Raw genomic sequence first — 19,006 nt, 5'->3', positions numbered from 1 at the left:
ACTGCCCAGTCCAGCTTTTGGTGGTACTGGCAGCGGGATCCTCACAAAACCATTTCTGTGATGGGATTGTGGCTATGGTTCTAGCTGTTGGTCCACTCTCGTCCCTACTTGTTTTCCAAGCCTGAAAATTCTGTGATCTAATTGATATCCTCACAATAAATTTATTTTCTGTTCAAATCAGTTTCCATTGCTTGCAATGAAGAGCTCGGCCTCCCTGCCCACAGCTGATTTGACCAGAGGCGGACACTTGACTCATGACAGACCAATCAGATTATCTCTCTCCTGACTCAGCTTCTGTTGTGTGTTCTGAAGGCCCTGTTGTCTGCGAGCACATGGACAGCAGAGAAAGGACGTCTGTGGAGAATCAAGTTGAAAAAGAGAGAAGCTGAAGATGAAGAGAGGGGGAGGGGGAGAGAGGGAGAGAGAGAGATTCCTCTAGTTCCTCATGAAGCCCTCTATTTCCCCTTGGGTTCTCTGAGTCGCCCCTGCATCCTTAAAATATTAGGTTGAATTATATGAAATTGCTGTTTTTATAGGTCAAAAAGCAGCAATTATGTATGCTGTAACCTAGTAAGCTCCCCTTTTGGCCTACGCTGGATCAAGTGGGTTTCTTTACTCGCAACCCAAAGGGCTTTGTCTACAACAGTCAGACATTCCATTAGCTCAAAAATAGGGAGTGGAGGGCTTCCCTGGTGGTGCAGTGGTTGAGAGTCCACCTGCCAATGCAGGGGACACGGGTTCGTGCCCCGGTCCGGGAGGATCCCACATGCCGCGGAGTGGCTGGGCCCGTGAGCCATGGCCACTGAGCCTGCACGTCCGGAGCCTGTGCTCCCCAACGGGAGAGGCCACAACAGTGAGAAGCCCGCGTAATGCAAAAAAAAAAAAAAAAGAAAATAGGGAGTGGAGCGGGCAGAGACATAGAGCAGAAGCAGGAAATAAGGGTTTTCCATGTCTGGCAAAGACTGTCCCCAGTGAGAAGGCTGCCTTGCAGACCAGTGGCTACAGGACTTCCCATCTCCTCTCTGGGCACTGACTCTGAGGTCACTGTCCTCCACTGGTTTGTAATCCATGAACTTCCAGAAGATCTTCAGCCCCACCCTACTCACCTCAAATAATACCACAGTTGACCCTTGAACAACAGGGGATTGAACTACCTGCCTCCAATTATACGCAGATTTTTAAAAACAGTAAATACTATGGTACCACACAGTCTGCAGTTGGTTAATCTGCAAATACAGAGGAACCACAGATACAGGGGGGGACTAAAAGTTTTTCATGGATTTTCAACTATACAGAGGGCCTGTGCCCCTAATCCCTTGCATTGTTCAACTGTATTCATGTTAATATATGATCTTGAATAATGTTTTTGTTTTTGTTTTCTCCACATGGTGGTGTTTCCTAGTCATGTGTGCACTTTTCCCTACCTAACCTGACTATCCAATAACAGGGGACTGGTTGAAGAAGTTGTGATATATCCGTACAGTGGATTGCTATATGGCCATTAAAGTGATGGCTGGGGCTGCAGTGAGCAGGCGGGCAGTGGGAGTGATGTAGAAGACTTGATAAGGGTAGTTGGCATGGAGAATGGGGTTGAGAACCACCCACTGATGAAGGGGAGTACCACTGAGCTGTTCAAAACCTGGCTGAGGGCGGACAATGAATTTGTGGTGATGTGCACCCCCCGACCCTATGCCTTTTCTTCTGGTTGTAGCCAGCAGTCCTGGAGACGGGAGGTGGAAAGACACTTTTTTTTTTGGTCCAAAGATGGGACCTGGGAAGTCAAGGTGGCCAAAGGACATTGAGGATCCTAGCAAAAGAAGTGAAGCATCCATGGGCTGGATAGGAAAGGAAGTGAGGCTAAGAGTAGGGGATGAACTGGGGGAAAGGCGATAAGCTGTGAGGCTAGGAGAGTCATTCAATGGGGGTGGGGACTGTTTTCTATTCTGCTGCATATCTTCCTTCCCTAACACAGCCAGGTGCTCAGTAAATGTATTTTGAATGAATGAATATGTGGGTTATAACTCTGATATTAGAGCCAGAGACTGGCATTCTGCTTTTCATCAGAGAACCAGCGGTATCCATAGTGGTGGCAAGTACCACTTAAGGTCAGAGAAAACTGAGCTCAAATCCAAGCTGCATCAACAAGCTGTGTGACCTTGAACAAGTCACCTAACCTTTCTGAGCCTAGGCTTTCTTTTCAGTAAATAGGGATAATGACAGCTTTTTTGGAAATTTGTTGAAGGGATTAAATGAGATGCCATGTGTCAAGCACTTGGCGCAGTGTCTGGCACTTTGGGATCACTTGCTAAGTACTGCAGGAGGAATAATGGTCTCCAAGAGCCCGGCTGGTTCTGGAGGCTGCATCCTAATCCAATTGCTGCATTTAGTTAGAGGTCATGAGTGCAAGACCTGAAGCTAAACTGCTTCCTCAGTCAACTAACTGTGACATTTCTGAGCCTGTTTACTCATTTATACAGTGGGAATAATATCAGGACCTATCCAATAGACTGGTTGGGAAAATTGGGTGATAATTTACGTAAAGCATTTAGCATACTGCAGGTGCACAGCAGAGGCTGGCTGCTGGGATTCCTCATTATCTGAGATGGAGGAGGCCATGGGAGGAGCTGACTTTGTTGAGGGCGGAAGAACAGTTTTGGACCTGTCAAACTTTGAGATGGCGTAAGACATGAAGTGCAGCTGTTAGGTGGGCAGCTGGATGTAAGTCCAGAGGGGAGGTCTGAGATGGGGAAAATATCTGGGAGTCATCAGCATATAGATGATATTTAAAGCCATGGACTGGATGACATCACCGTGGAAGTGAGGGCTTACAGAAAAGACAAGACTGAGAACTGAACCTGGGGTAATCTGATGCTTTGCAATGATGGGGATAATTGTCACTGCAAAGCTGGTGACCAGACACAGTGGGGCTGAAGCTGCACAGCCAGCCTGCCCCAGCAACATTTACTTAACATGCTCTTATATACTCGGCCAGGCTCTGAAAAAAGTGCTTTACAAAAGTTAACTCATTTAATACTCATAACAACCCTTTAAGTTAGAAGCAATTATTATCTCCATTTTGCAGATGGGAAAACTGAGACACAGGAAGATAGTTAACTTGCCCTTGCATACACAGTCAGCAAGTAGCAGAGCTAGGATTCAAACCCAGGCAGCCTGACCTCTGAGTCTCTATCTCTTCCAATTTTAAAATTCTAATTCTAATTTCTAATTGTGGATAAACAAAGTGCCAACTGGACTTTCCAAGGGAATGCTGAATTTCTTAGTCTCTGACCCTTGAGAGCACAGCTAGGCAAATCATCCTGGAATAAACTGCTATCAGAGGTCCCACTGATACTCCAGGATCAGCCCCAATTAGCATTTCAGATTCTTGGTTGAGGAAAGAAGAGGAAGGGAGGTTTGATTAAGGAATCTATAGGGTTGGCCAAGAAGTTTGTTTGGGTTTTTCTGTAAAGTGTTATGGAAAAACCCCAACGAACTTTTTGGCCAACCCAGTATAACACTGATGGATCACTTACTACACGCACGGCTCTGGAAAGTCCTGGAGTGGGGAGGTCAGGGAGAGGTCAAGGGCTCCTCTTCCAACCACGGACTCAAGCACCTGCATTTCCTACTTTCTTCACTAGTTACTCTCAGAATAATGGTGGCTGATTTGAGGCAGGAGCCAGAGTCCAGGTGGGAAGTTGGGGTGGCCCTGGGGGATTAGCCTTGAGGCCATTCTTCGTCTCCATGGGGTATAGCTGCTCTATTGGTTCAATTGCCCCATAAAACCTCACTGGGATAGGAGGCAGTTTGAGTTCATTTACCCCTCTTGGAAGGTTCTCAGTGAGTGTCTGAGCAAATAGGTGAACCCCAGTTGAAGAGGGAGAGAGAGAGGGTGTGGACGGGAGGAGGGTGGGAGGGTAAAATTCACACATAAACTCCAGTGAAAGGGAGCACAGCTGAGTCAGGTGTCCCAGTGCCGAGGCTGTCCTTTCCCACACCCCTGCCACTCCCAGCCTGCCCTTGACGCTGGCTTTGGATGAGCTACTAAGGAGAAAAAGGTTCTGACCATGCACAAGGAAGTCGATGGGAAAGGGACTTAATTGGGGGTCTGGAGAGCCCATCTGCCAGCTCCTGCCCACGTCCCCTGGCCTGGAGCTTCTCAGGGTAGCTGCAGCACAACCAGCAGGGAACTTGTCAGATGCAGATTCCAGGGCCCCACCAGGCCTACCAAATCAGAACTCCTGTGGGTCAGGGCCCAGAGGTTTCCATTTTTCACAAGCCCTCCCCTCCTGCACCCTCTGCAGTGTATGATAAAGATCACATTTGAGGGCTTCCCTGGTGGTGCAGTGGTTGAAAGTCCGCCTGCCGATGCAGGGGACACGGGTTCGTGCCCCGGTCCGGGAAGATCCCACATGCCGCGGAGCAGCTGGGCCCGTGAGCCATGGCCGCTGAGCCTGCGTGTCCGGAGCCTGTGCTCCGCAACGGGAGAGGCCACAACAGTGAGATGCCCGCGTACCGCAAAAAAAAAAAAAAAAAAAAAAAAAAAGATCACATTTGAAAAACTGTCTCACAGCCTATTCCAGACTGATCTGAACAAATAAAACAAAATCAGAGGGATCCCAGTGCCTACTAGGTGCACAGCCATAAGGAAGTATGAAATGCAGCCTCTTTCCTTAAAGGGGTTATAATCTAATTGGGAGGGACTTCCCTGGTGGTCCAGTGGTTAACACTCTGCATTTCCATTGCAGGGGGCATGGGTTCAATCCCTGGTTGGGCAACTAAGATGCACATGCCACGCGGCCAAAAAAAAAATCTAATTGGGAGATAAAAGACATACTTTGTGAAGAGTTAAATTAATGCTACAATGAATAATTCAAAACAATAGGCAGATAGGCTGGACAAACTGCCAATGAGTGGGAATAACAGTATCATTCAATGAGCGGCTACAAAATACTAGATCCTATGCTAAGCCCTTTATTTATATACTGATTATCTCACTAAAATCCTGGAAGACAGGTTTTTTTTTTTTTTTTTTTTTTTTTTTCAGTACGCGGGCCTCTCACTGTCGTGGCCTCTCCCGTTGCGGAGCACAGGCTCCGGATGCGCAGGCTCAGCGGCCACGGCTCACGGGCCCAGCCGCTCCGTGGCATGTGGGATCCTCCCGGACCGGGGCATGAACCTGCGTCCCTGCATCGGCAGGCGGACTCTCAACCACTGCGCCACCAGGGAAGCCTGAAGACAAGTATTTTTATCCCCATTTAATAATGAGTAAATTAAGGATTTGGCTTATTTGCCGATCTCTCTCACATCCGCCTTCCCTGACCCTTAAGAGGTGATCAGGGTGATGCCTCTGTTTTCCCACAATACCCCAATGTTACAGGCTTTATCTCAGTTATCACACCGTGTTACAATTGCCTGTTTACTAGGCTGGTTCTCTCACAAGATTTGAGGACAGATACTTGGCAGTTCCAGAATCTAGTGAACAGTAGGTACTCAGTATTTTTTGAATGACTAAAGATTGTGTGTCTGAAGTCTCAGGGCTAATACTGTGACTCAAAAGCCCAGGTTTCCCCCTGAGCAATTACAAGCAGCTGGTATACACCTGGGGGATTCCTGTAAAGGACAATCTACAGGTTGGAGTAATCAGAGAAGACTCCCGGGAGGAGGAGGAGTTGGAAAGACAATTCAAATTTGGAAAGACGGTGAAAAGTGAGCAGTCATTCTATGCAGGCCAAGGCATAAAGGTGAGATTCTGCAAAGGGCACACCTCCTCCGAGCCTAGAGACCCCAGGGGATTTCGGGAGACTACACCCCTTTCCCTAAGCCTCCCTAGCCTCCCTAACCATCTTACATCGAACCTACATCCCATACTTCTGTGAAATCACAGGGAGATGGCAAACGGTCTATTGTTTCCCCATGCCCAGACCGGTATGACATGTTTCTTATTAGTGGATTTCTCCATTTGGAAAGTCCCTTTTAAGAATTAATGGGATAGTTTTCAGTTTCCATGAAGAAATAAGATCCATTAATGTCTATGATATACTGCTAAGTGGGGAAAAAAGCAAGACAAAACAGTGTCTTTGGATTTCATTTTTGTTAAAAAGAACAGGAAAAAAAAAAAAAAAGGATAAACACAAATAAGTTTGTGTGCATGTGGGAAATGTCCAGAAGGTTATATACTGAATTAAAGCGCAACTGCTCTGGAAAAGGAGATGTAGGGGTGTGGGCCTTTCACCTTTACTTTACCCAGCTTTGAGCTTTTGTCTCCTTAAACACTGAGTGTGTATTAATTTTACAACTGAAAAACAAGACCCCATGGTGGGATTATAGGTAGCTTTTAGTTTATTTGTGCTTTGTTCTTCCCAAAGGATCTACTATGAACATCTATTGCTTTTATAAACAGAAAATTAAAAACCCTTTCCTCCATAAAGATTGTTTAAAGAGGAAAGAAAGAGAATCTCAAGGTGGCACAATTCATGATGCTGGGAAGCAGAATGTTTGGGGGAAAAGAACTAAAGATGTTCTAAATTCTGGTTTCCGAGAACTTCAGCACCCAGGCAATCTGGGGCTAAACCAATTCAGTCTCAACATGGCAAAACATATTAAGAGCTGTAAGAATGTTCCAGATTCCATAACTTTGCAATCCCATCCTGGGGCTTTAGCTCAAGGAACTACTTTAAAAAATTCTCTACATACAAAGAAGCTCACTGTGGCCTCTCATTTAATGGGGTAACCTGAGCTCCCCCTAAAAGTCCAACAGCAAACATTATGCAGCCATTTCTAACAATAAACATGGCAGCTTAATAGAAACATGGGACTGTGTTTACAAACTAATACTGAGTAAAGAAAAAAAGAATGGAATATTGCATTATATAGTGACTATGGCTATTATACACCTGCTATAATTAGAGTCGTGGGAAAGAAAGCAAGGATGAGAGAGGAGAGAGATGAATGAGAGGCAGGAAGACAATTTAAAAAGTAAAAATAGTTATAGTGTTAGGGTAATGGGATTATGGAGGACTTTTGGAAATCTGTTTAAATGATGATGAAAGTTGCCTTGGTAGTAAATACGAACTACACACAGGGGCACTGTGACTTTGAGCAAGTTACTTAACTTCTCTGAACCTCAAGTTTCCTCCTTGGCAAAATGGGGACAATAATGGCACCTACTTCACAGAGTTGTTTGGAAGATTAAATGATATAATTCATATAGAGCACTTAGCACCATGCCCCATGCATGATAAATATTCAGTAAGTGTTAGCTATTATTGTCATTGTTACTTCATCATTATTATCAATTAGGGGAAATTCTCATATGCTCCAGGTGGGAGTGTAAACTGTTCTAGCCTCTGACAAAGGCATTACGGTATAGATATAACTTATATATAAGTTTATATATAACTTTAGATACAAAACCCCTTTGGTTCCAGGAATTGCATGTCTAGGAATTTATCCTTAGCAAATAATCTCAGTAAATAATCTGACATGTACACCAAGAGGTGTGAATGAGAATGTTTATCTCAGAGTTATTTATAATAGAAAAAGACTGGGAACAACCTAAAGACCCGGCAATAGTTACATAAATTATGAAACATACATACCGCAGAATATGTACGATATACCTTTATGTAATGATATACACGTGTACTTACATCATTACATGAAATAGAAATGACAGAACACTATAATCTTATTTATAGAAGAAAGTATAGGTGTGCATTTAAAAGTCTAGAAAGATAGCTACCGACTGTTATCAAGGGCCATCTCTGCCAGAACTGTCACTTGCTCTGAATTATGAAATTTTAATATACATAATTCAGCATCAGAAAATCCACGATGAGGTGTGGGTGAGGGGAGTGCGGGTGTGTGTTTTTTTGTTTTTTTAAAGTGAGACACCTGGCTGGGGTGAGGAATTCTAAGATTGGAGATTGCAGACTGGCAAAATGTGGCAAAGCTGGTTTCACCAGTTCAGAAACCACTCAGTCCTGGGTCTGGGGGGTTAGCAACTGTGGTGAATTCTGCTTTGGATAGAAATGATGGGGATTCTTGGAGAGCCCACTCTGGAAAAGGAGACAGATGCAAAACTTTCCTTAATTAATAACCGTAAGAGTGACGGCCTTTGTAAGTGCTTCATACTTGCATGGCCAATCGGTTTGATCCAGAGAGCAGTCCCACAAGACAGGCAGGGCAGGAGTTATCACCGAGGAGATGGGAGTCCTTAATGTGAAGTGATGCCAGAATCAGAACAGGGACAGGAAGTGGGGGCTGAATTACTAGCCCTCCCAGTGGTGAAGCTGGAATAGAGTGAAATTCACCACGCTCCCAGCCCATGCCTGGCACATAGCAGGTCTTCAGCACACCTGGCACTGCCTCCTCTGATTGGCTCCCTGGGCCCTCGGGCAGCTGCTTCCCTTTGCTCGCACCGTCTACACCCATCTCGTGCCTATTCTCCTTCAAGTGCTCTTTGCTGCAGACAACTCATTGTTTCCTTCCATTGTGGCCCTTCCCACCTTCATCACGTTGTTCCCTCAACTTAGAATGTTATCTGCCTACATTCTCAGTCTCTTCCAACCTTACTACTTCTGTAAACATCCAAATTCCTTCAAGACCTGTATTAAATGCCATCTCCTATGCAAAGCTACACCAGCCAGCTGGACACCATCACTCCTTCCCTAGGCCCCAGGCCCCAGATCTGCATGTCTAGGGGTTCTCTGCAGGTGTGTTTTGTCCCTGGGCCAGACTGGAGGCTCTTTTCGGAAGGGGGTATGTCTCACTGCTTCCTCAGTGCTGGCCCCAAAATGAGGTACCCGAGGCCCTTTGGTCCACGAATGCAGGGGTGACTGAGTCAATGAGGGAAGATGGAAGCATGGATGGAGGGAGGGCTGGGCAGAGGTGGATGACACCTCAAACCCTGTGGCAGAGCTGGTCCTGGCCTTGCCCATGGCAATGGGATTCCAGCCAACGAGTCCCCAGGGTGAATAACCTCAGGTTTCTGCTGCCTGCCTACGTCATAAAATTGCAAGTGCTTCCCCTTCAGGGGTGGGAAGGAGAAGTGGGGTGACTTTGGGGCTGAGCCTCAGCATCTGGGAGGGTTTCTAAGCTGAGGCACCAGACCCCTCAGCACCACAGCCCATCGTCCTCATCCTTCTTCTCCTGAGCCTCCAGCTCTCTGGCAGCATGGCCTTCACCGGCAATTATGAGATCGAGAGTGAGAACAACTATGACGAGTTCACGAAGCGCCTGGGTGAGGGAGTTCCTGAAAGCACCTCCCTGGGGCTGGGCTGTCACGGCCAGCTCTGCACAGGGAACCCAAAGTCTACGAGGCTCAGAGAAGTTGAGTGACTCGTGCAAGGTCACACAGCCAGTAATGGGTGAGGTGGAGAGTTGATTGGTTTATTCATTCAAACGTTTACTGAATGCTTGCTACACGCACGGCCAACCCAATGTTACTGATGGGGCGCCTCAGCAAGGCTTGCCCAAGGTCACACTGTGCATCAGCAGCAGATGTCATTAGACCCCGCTGGACCCGAGGATGAGATGATGAGTGGTGTCACCACATCCTGCCTGGGGAGAGGTGACCAAGGGGTGGGAGCACAGAGATCAGGTTTGACAAGCCACTCGTTCCCTAAGTCACTGAGCAAACAGGGGCCTCTTACAGTGCTAGGCACTGTGGGTGGAGATCAAAGGCCCCACTCTTCTGATTGTTCGATTTGCAGCACTGGTTGTGAGGAACCAAAGAGACAGTGGACTTGACAGTCCCGCAGAAGTCTCGGTGTGCTAGCTAAGTGTGAGGCAGTGCAGTCGTCTACACTGAGGACAGCCCCAGGGGAGCAGGGCTCACTACCTCCTGGTAGGAAATGGGCCCCAAGAGCGGGATCCGTGTGCCCTGGGGCCTTGGGAAGGCAAGAGCCCTTCTGAGTCAATCACTGGGACTGGCCCTGAAGGAACAGTGACTTGGCTTCACCTACAACAGTCTAGATGTGGGAATCTTTATCTGTAAAACAAGAGCATTTCAAGACAGTCTTGAAGGTCTCATTCATTTTAGAAATTTATGAGGTCAGCAAAGTTCTGTTCTACCACCATCAGAAGAGCAGCTATTATTTATTCTTAACTATATGCCAGGAGTTTTACCAGACACCATCACTGTAATTTAATCCTTGCAACAGCCCTGGGAAATGGGCCTTATTATCCTCATTTTTTGGATGAAAACACTGAGGCTGGGAGAGACAGTGACTTGCCCAAGCCACATGGCTCACGACATGGGGCTTGTGCTCGACTGTCCGGCTGGCCTGCCGTAGGGGAGGCAAGCTCGTGCCCAAAGCCACAAGTCGTAGGCAGCTCCTACATGGCCACTCTGCTTGTCCCCTGGCCCAGGGCTCCCCAGCGACAGGATTGAAAAGGGTCGTAACCTCAAGATCACCTCAGAGGTGCAGCAGGACGGGCAGAACTTCACCTGGTCCCAGAACTACCCCGGGGGCCCCTCCATTACCAACAATTTCACCATCGGCAAAGAGTGCGACATGGAGACCGTGATGGGCAAGAAGTTCAAGGTGAGAGGCAGCTAGCCACCCCTCCCTCCTTCGCCAGGACTCTGGCTGACTTCTTGGTCCCCACCGTGTCCCCGGGGGCTGCTCCCCGAGCTGAGGCTTCTTCTCGAGTCTAGCCTCCAGCTTTAACAGCTTGAGTTACTTGGCAATTTAGCCTCTCCTAGTGTTTAATGCTACCGTCAATAATTGACACTATAATGATAGTAAAAATTGTTAACATTTGCTGAATCCTTCACACATATATCCCAGACACTTGCTGGATCTGTCACACATCTTAATGCAGGTAAGCCCATGAGGTCGCTACAATTACTGCCCCATTTTACAGATGGGGGAGTTGGGCTGAGTCATAGGATTAAATAGCTGCCTGGATCCCACAGCAGGGGCGGGCCTGCATAACCAGGCAGTCTGGTTCCGGAGAGCATAACCACATTTTTTAAAAAAGTAATTTATTTTATTTATTTATTTTTGGCTGCATTGGGTCTTCATTGCCGTATGCAGGCTTCCTCTAGTTGCGGCGAGCTGGGGCCACTCTTCACTGCAGTGCACGGGCTTCTCATTGTGGTGGCTTCTCTTGTTGCGGAGCACGGGCTCTAGGCGTGCGGGCTTCAGTAGTTGTGGTCCATGGGCTTCAGCAGTTGTGGCTTGCAGGCTCTAGAGCGCAGGCTCAGTAGCTGTTGCACACAGGCTTAGTTGCTCCGCGCCATGTGGGATCTTCCCGAACCAGGGCTTGAACCCGTGTCCCCTGCGTTGGCAGGTGGATTCTTAACCACTGCGCCATGGTTATGGAGGGAAGCCTCCATAACCACATTTTTATGCTGCCTCCAGCGTGGCCTAGAGATTAATTGCCCAGGCCCTAGAACCAGACTCATCTGGGTTTGAAACTGCAGTCTTGGGGAGCAAAGAATTGAAAGGTGGTTGTTTGTCCCTTTCTACCCAGACTGGTCCCCCACGTGTTCCACCCATTCCCCTCTGTAGCCCCCAACCCTGGCCAAGAGAGTACTTTGCTCCTTCAGGCTTCTAGGCTGCCAAGGTGGAGGATACGCAGTCATAATATTCATATTCTGCCACTTGGGTATTTTAAAAATGTAACAACTTCTCACAGATGTCTTTCTTTGTCAGCACATATTGACTTGCCTCTTCTTTTTATTTTTTTTGCCGTACGTGGGCCTCTCACTGTTATGGCATGTGGGATCTTCCTGGACCGGGGCACGAACCCGTGTCCCCTGCATCAGCAGGCGGACTCTCAACCACTGCGCCACCAGGGAAGCCCTGCCTCTTCTTTTTCAATGGTGGTACAGTATCCTATGGTATGGAAATGCTATCATTTACTTACCACTCCCTCATTAATAGATTTTTAGGTTATTTACCAGTGGATAATACAGGTTGGATATTTAGGTTGTTCACTATTACAAACAATGCTGCAATCAACACCCTTGGATGACATCAGCATCATTCTAATAATGATGATCATAACTGACTCCATAGTTAACAAGGGGTGCTCAACACCAAGCCAGGCACTGCTCTAAGCACTTTATATATATCATAGTAAATCATTTAATCCTCCCCATAACTCCAGGAAGTAGGTACAGTTACTACCCCTATTTTAGAGATGAGAAAACCGAGGCACAGGGACTTCCCTGGTGGCGCAGTGGTTAAGAATCTGCCTACCAATGCAGGGGACACGGGTTCGAGCCCTGGTCCGGGACGGTCCCACATGCCACGGAGCAACTAAGCCCGTGCGCAACAACTACTGAAGCCCGCACGCCTAGAGCCCGTGCTCCACAACAAGAGAAGCGACCGCAATGAGAAGCCCGCGCACCGCAACCAAGAGTAGCCCCTGCTCACTGCAACTAGAAAAAGTCCATGTGCAGCAAAGAAGACCCAACGCAGCCAAAAATAAATAAATAAATGGATAAACAAACAAACAAAAACGAGGCACAAAAGGTTCAGTGACTTGCACAGGTTATCTATATCTTTGGATATATGTAATCAGATGTCTATAGGGCAAATTAATTCCTAAAGGGGGATTGCTGAGGCTGCAAGCAGGGCCTTCATCCCTGAGGGGCTGGCCTGTGTTTGGGGGCTGCTCTGCAACTCTGTGTTTTGCTTTTCTTCCAGGCCACTGTGCAGATGGAGGGTGGGAAGGTGGTGGTGAACTTCCCCCACTACAACTACACTGCAGAGATCATGGATGGCAAGCTGGTGGAGGTGAGTGTCCCACTGGTTCCTGGCAAAATCGATGAGAATGCTTTTCTGCCCCCAGCCACGGCCCCCAAGAGGTGGTCCTCTGGGCAGCTGGTTTTATGGGCAACCTGCTCGCCCAACCATGGGCCAGGCTCTGTGCTGAGCACTGGGTGCACGTGACCTCATTTGACCTTCACAATCACCCTGTTAGTTAAGGACTTTTATCCCCATTTTGCAGGTGAGGAAACTGAGACACAGGATGGCTAAGTGATTGGCCAGAGGGCACAGAGTTTTTTTGACAGAGCAGGGATTTGGCTCTGGGCAGTCTGACTCCAGTGCCCACACTCGGCCACCTCAGGGACACACATCTGGACCCCTCCCAGAGTGTGAATGAAGTGGGGAGTCTGGGTGGGCCCTGCAAGGGTAGCCATCACTCCATTCCACTTCCACAAGGGACTTCAGGCCCTTGCTGCTAGATGTTTTGGTGTTTCAAGAGAAGCTGGAAATTGGCACTTCCAAGTGAAATTTCCAGTCTAGCAAACGTTGCCAACTAATTAAACATTTTTTGAAACGCTGACAGGGACAACTCACACACCTGTAGACTGACCCCTCCCACACGCCATTCTCTGTAAACACAGGTTGGAGGTGCTGCCCTGGAAGGCCCTCATCTCACATCCATCTCTTCTCCCTGGGGCTCCAAAGTTTTCCCCAGGTGAAAGAAACAGTGTGAGGTTAAGAGGAAAAGGAAGGCGTTTCTACATGTCATTCCCCCTTCGTGAGCCTGTGTCCTGGGCTAGAGTCCCCCTGGGGGAGGTCTGGTGTGTCCTCCTCAAGCCCCTCCAGAAGGGAAGTGATGAGGGAAGCAGGGTTTGCCTCCCCTTGTCCTCTCTCTCTGTCTCTCAATCTCTCCCTTGTTTCCTTGTTTTCCTCATCTCAAGCCCAGTCTAGAGAAATGGAGCACGTGGCCCAAGAGGCTCAGTGCCCTCCCATTACTCACATTTTACAGAGAAGCCATAGAGTCTCAGAGACACAAGTAACTTGCCCAAGGTCACACAGCTACTTTGTGGTGGAGGCAGATCGCATCAGCTGACTTCTAAATTCTCTGCCTGCTCTTCCCAGGCCAATGGGTCTTCTTTCTCCCCTTCATTTTAATTAAAAAAAAAAAATCTAAAAATAAATAGATGTACAGTGTTTTAAAAATATATCTATGTGTATGTGTGTGTGTATATATATACATATATATATGTATATATATGTGTGTGTGTGTGTATGACATAAGTGACTATACATTTTTTTCTGGATGGAAATCGACCTCTTGGAGAATCTGATGAAAGCTAGAGGCAAAGCTCCCCAGCCTGTGATGAGTGCAGGGAGAACACAGGGCAGGGGAATGGAGCACATTTGTGCCCAACTGAACTGATTTTCCCAAATGGAACAAACCCGTTTCCTAATTCCTAGAGGCGCCTGACCATGGAGCCTATAAGGTGTGAGCAGAGCCCAGAGTTCGGGGCCATTATACACACACACACGCACGTGCACGCACAAACGCAGGCAGGCACAGGCATGCACACATGCACATGCACACACACACAGACTAGGCACCAGAGACAAGCTGTCTTGGTGGCAGATCTCCCATCTCTGGAGGCCCAGAGTCATTCTGGATACCTCCCTTCTTCTCCACCAACATGGGTGCATTTTGCAAGCACCCCTCCTTCCGTCTCCACCCACCACCAGCACCCCTTCTCTCATCACCTCTCCTGTAGACCGTGCCCCAGCCTCCTCCCCGGCCTCCCCCTCCACTTCATCTTCCATCCATCCCATATGCGAATCACACATCACTTCACACTGCTGCCCTTTTACAAAACTGCTTCCGCCAAACTCCATTTGCCACCCACCCCTCCTCACAAGAAAGCTGCTTTCCTCTGCTGGGGATCTGGACCAACTGATGCTATGCACACATCCCAAGATAGCATGTCTTGGCCTGGAGCCCAGGGCACCACACACAGTGGTCCTTGGCTGAAGAGTATCCTCTTGCAGCCTCTTCCACGAACGCTTACACTTCCTGAGGACAGGGAATGTATCTTCCCATCACCAAGCACAGGGGCCCCATAAATGCTAAATGGTGCAGAGGGTGAGCATGGCCCCTCAGACTTAGAGGGGTGACTGATTTCTCTAACCTTCAGTTTTCTCATCTGTACAACGGGGACAGGCTTGGTGTCGTGCAGATGTGCCTGGCATGGGTGAACTGAAATGGACAGACGGGTGGAAGATTATCCCACGAAAAGCCACATCACGCCAACATCTGTTAGCACTTTGGCCACGTAGAGTCCACACAATGAGTCCTGCAACAAATTGGGAAACTGAGGCCCAGAGAAGCAGTGCAGCAGGCTCACTCCCACTCAGGGCTGGGACTGGAGGCTGGTCTACCTTCTCTGGGCCCCATGGTCACCTTGGGGCCCCTGCACTGACACCCCCAGTTCCTGCTGCTTCTTCCAGATCTCCACTGTTGAAGGTGTGTCCTACGAGCGCGTGAGCAAGAGGCTGGCCTGAGCTAGCAGGCAGGGCTCTGCGGGGGCCGCAAAGCCACCAATAAAGCTGATGTAACAACAGACATTCTGCTCGTTCCAGAACCTGTCTTTGTTCTCTGGTGTCTTGGGGCAGTTCTGGCTGGTGGGGGTGGGAAACCCCTGACGATGGTTACACAGGCCACACCTTGGCCCTGAGATCTCTGTGGGACCTGTGTCATGGCAGAAGGAGATGGGTATGGTCGGAAGACCCCTGGCCCCGGGGAGAGGGCAAAGGCGGTGCTCAGGATGCACGGCGGGCACACTTCTGTGGACCCCTCGCCCCAGCCTGCCACCCACACTCGGCGTGGAGACCATCCTTTCAAGAGACAAATATCACCTCGGAGGGGTGGCACTCTGACTCTCAGATGGGCCACAGGAAGGTGGGGAAGGGCCCCCCACTGCTGGGCCCCGAGGCTGCACAGACACTGGGATGCACCCACCAGGGCTTAGCCAGGGAAGGTGTTTCAGCACGGCTGTGGCTCTCTGCTAATCTGTTGGGGAGTCGTTCCTTTGGGTCTCAGTTTACCTGCTGGTACAAGAGGGGGCCAGAAGGACCAATGAGGAACTGAGGAGAAATGGGACTCTATGAGATGGCACAGGGGTTATGGGAGTGCCAGGCAGCAAGCGAGCAGTCAGAGTAGGGCTTAGACAGGGGGGCCTGGGAGAAACTTGGAGAAGCTGCAGTGGGCTGGGAAAGGTGGTCAGAAGGGTCACTCTGATCCCCTGGTAGGTGCCTGGAGCCCTGCATCAGGAAGGATTCTGAGGCGGCATTTGGATTGAGCAGACATCCCTGCCTGATTACAGCGTCTGTCCGGGGCATGGAGGAAGAGGAGGGAGGTCTGCCTGTCCCGTGGCTAGATAGTCGCTAACCCCGATGCGCTTTTTTTCATTCTCCTCTCTCCTTGGGAGTGTTCCCCATCTGGGTACCACCCTAACTTCTATTTTATTACTTTTCTTGGCCACGCCATGCAGCATGCAGAATCTTTAGTTCCGGACCAGGGATCAAACCTGTGCCCCCTGCAGTGGAAGCAGGGAGTCTTAACCACTGGACAGCCAGGAAGTCCCCACCCTGACTTCTTTTTACCCCATAGTTTTCTCTATGGCAACTCACTTATTTTTACTACAATGGAAACTTTATATCACTTATATACATGGAAAGCCAACATCATTTGCCATAAATAGACTAAGACTATTAAAAAAAGTCAAAGCTGAACAATGTTGACTTCTAGCTGGATTCTGCTGCCAAAGCCATGACTCTGAGGCCTCCCTTAGTGAAAAGGTTAAGAATCTTACAGAAGCCAGTAGCATCAAATTGGAAGCTCTCTCCTTCCCTAATCAAAAATCCTGCAGGACTCCTTGAAAAGAGAAGAATGCACTCACTATAAGAGTTGAATTATCTAAGTGTCCATCAGTGGATGAATGGATAAAGATGTCTCTTTCTCTCTCTCTGTCTCACACACACACACTGGAATATTATTCAGCCATAAAAAAAAGAATGGAATCCTGCCATTTGTGACAACACTGATGGACCTTGAAGGTATTATGTAACGTGAAATAAGTCAGATGGAGAAAGACAAATATCGTATGATTTCAAAATAAAACAAAATAAACTCATAGATGCAGAGAACAGATTAGTGGTTACCAGAAGGGAAGGAGGTTAGGCGGGTGGGTGAAATGGTTAAGGGGGTCAACTGTATGGTGGTGATCACTCTTCAGTATATACAAATATACTGCAAAGTATATACAGATATACAAAGTATAAAAATATACTGCATGGGCTTCCCTGGCGGCACAGTGGTTGAGAGTCCGCCTGCCAATGCAGGGGACACGGGCTCGTGCCCCGGTCTGGGAAGATCCCACATGCCGCGGAGCGGCTGGGCCCGTGAGCCATGGCCGCTGAGCCTGCGTGTCCGGAGCCTGTGCCCCGCATTGGGAGAGGCCACAACAGTGAGAGGCCCGCGTACCGAAAAAAAAAAAAAGTATATATATATATATACTGCAAAGTTGAATTATAATACCGTATACCCGAAACCTATACTACAAAGAGAGCTGAATGATCTAAATTATCTTGAATATACAAGTCCCACATACGGGGTAATAGAAATAAGGTTTGCCCGACACCTTGCGAAGGGTCTGGCACACAGCAGGTGCTTCATAAGTGCTACCTGACCTCAGGTCCTTGTAGCCTGTGTCATCTACGGCCTTTCACTCTCAGGGGCCAGCCTCAGCTTGGACAGACAGCACAGCTCAACTCACTGGCAGCTCAGACCTCGCCTCCCCCCACATTGTGCCCTGAAACTTGTTGCTTTCCAAGCACAGCACTCAGCCTCCCACACCCACCCACCAAGCCAGGACCCTGTGAATGCCATCATTTTGCCAAGACTTATTGCTAATTAAGTTAACTAGGTAAGCATTAAACTCGCAGTGTTGCTGTTTCCCCTCCAGACTGAATGATTACTCATAATGAGCTTGGATAATAAGTCTCTAAATAACAGAGAGGTGACCATAATTAGGCTGAAACCTGAGAGAGAGAGAAGGGCGAAGAGTAGCAAAGAAAGAAAGAGCTGAGGGGGAAGAGATTGTTTATACTCTGGTAACCGATTCAAGGACAAATTCAAACACTGCAGCCAGGGTTACAGAGTCACAAATTCATGGACTAGAAGGACCTCCGAGCTCAACTAGTTTAAACTCTGTATTCCACAGATATAGAAACCAAGGCTCAGAGAAGGGAAGAAATTCATCTAAGGTCACACAGCAGATTAATGAAGGGCTGGGCATCACCGGCTGATGGAGGCTACAGTTTCTCTTTCCAGCTTATGGGGGTAAGTGGAGTAAGGTGAGATGGGGTGAAGTGTCCATGTTGCTGGCATCTTGGAAAAGAGGCTTCCTCAGCCAGTAGAAGGGACAGCGGTTAAGAGCTTCGACTCTGGAGTCACAGTGCCAGGGTTCAAATCCCTCTTCTACCACCTAGAAGCTGTGTCACCTCGGGGTACGTTCATCCATTTCTCTGAACCTCAGTTTCCTACCTTGTCAGTGGGGAAAACAACTGCACTTACCTAACAGAGTCGTCACGCTACAAATTAAATACTAGCCACTGCGACTGCGACCAGCATCACCTCCATTATCAGCACTGTCATTCTCAAGCCAGTGTGATGCAAGTGTAAGGAGTGCCCCCTCCACTCACTTGTAAGGCACGTGGGCACGCTGCCGTATTTCTTGGCATCTTGTCTTGTCCATGTGTAAAATAGGCCCATAAGACCTTCCCTTCCCGGGTGACAGAGGAGTTGCAAGGGTAAAAGGTAAAAATCCTCGCCAGTGGCCTCCATAAAGTTAGAGGCGCTTCACCATTTTGCTGTGCTGTTCAAGGTGCGGGAGTGACTCCCTGCTCAGTTCGGGTGCCCTTCACCCTGACCCTTGGAAGTCATCTCTAGCAACCATTGCCCTCCTGCCAAGCTCATCTGGTGAAATGGGGGCTTCTCAAAGCATCTTTAAAGACTACCACTAGGTGGCGTTCCACCACACACCTGTGGCCCCCAAGGATACCAAGAGGTGTTTGTATGCTGGGGGTGGGGCAGGGGGGTGAGCAGTGAAATCCCAAGTGACTGGGCCATGGTGTGGGGGTGTGTTTCCTCTGGGGGCGGCAATGCGGAGGCCACAAGCCTCCTCAGTCCGGCGTATCTAAGTGCCAAACTGAGTCCACACCCCTTG

At 48.6% G+C, this 19,006-nt stretch overlaps 1 protein-coding gene across 1 annotated transcript; it reads left to right on the top strand.

The window, feature by feature from the left end:
- Positions 1-9,177: 9,177 nt before the first annotated feature.
- On the top strand, positions 9,178-15,281 carry FABP6 (fatty acid binding protein 6; the record flags this gene model as incomplete). Its single annotated transcript, XM_081232388.1, has 4 exons — positions 9,178-9,244; positions 10,375-10,550; positions 12,666-12,755; positions 15,228-15,281. The coding sequence occupies 4 exons, from the start codon at positions 9,178-9,180 to the stop codon at positions 15,279-15,281; spliced, it is 387 nt and encodes a 128-aa protein (XP_081088514.1).
- Positions 15,282-19,006: the final 3,725 nt, after the last annotated feature.

The sequence above is a fragment of the Mesoplodon bidens genome, assembly GCF_964165515.1.
Source record: "Mesoplodon bidens genome assembly, chromosome: 4".
In the NCBI taxonomy this organism is placed as follows: Eukaryota; Metazoa; Chordata; class Mammalia; order Artiodactyla; family Ziphiidae; genus Mesoplodon; species Mesoplodon bidens.
The sequence above is the reverse complement of the archived record's forward strand: the minus strand, read 5'-3'. Positions and strand labels throughout refer to the sequence as shown.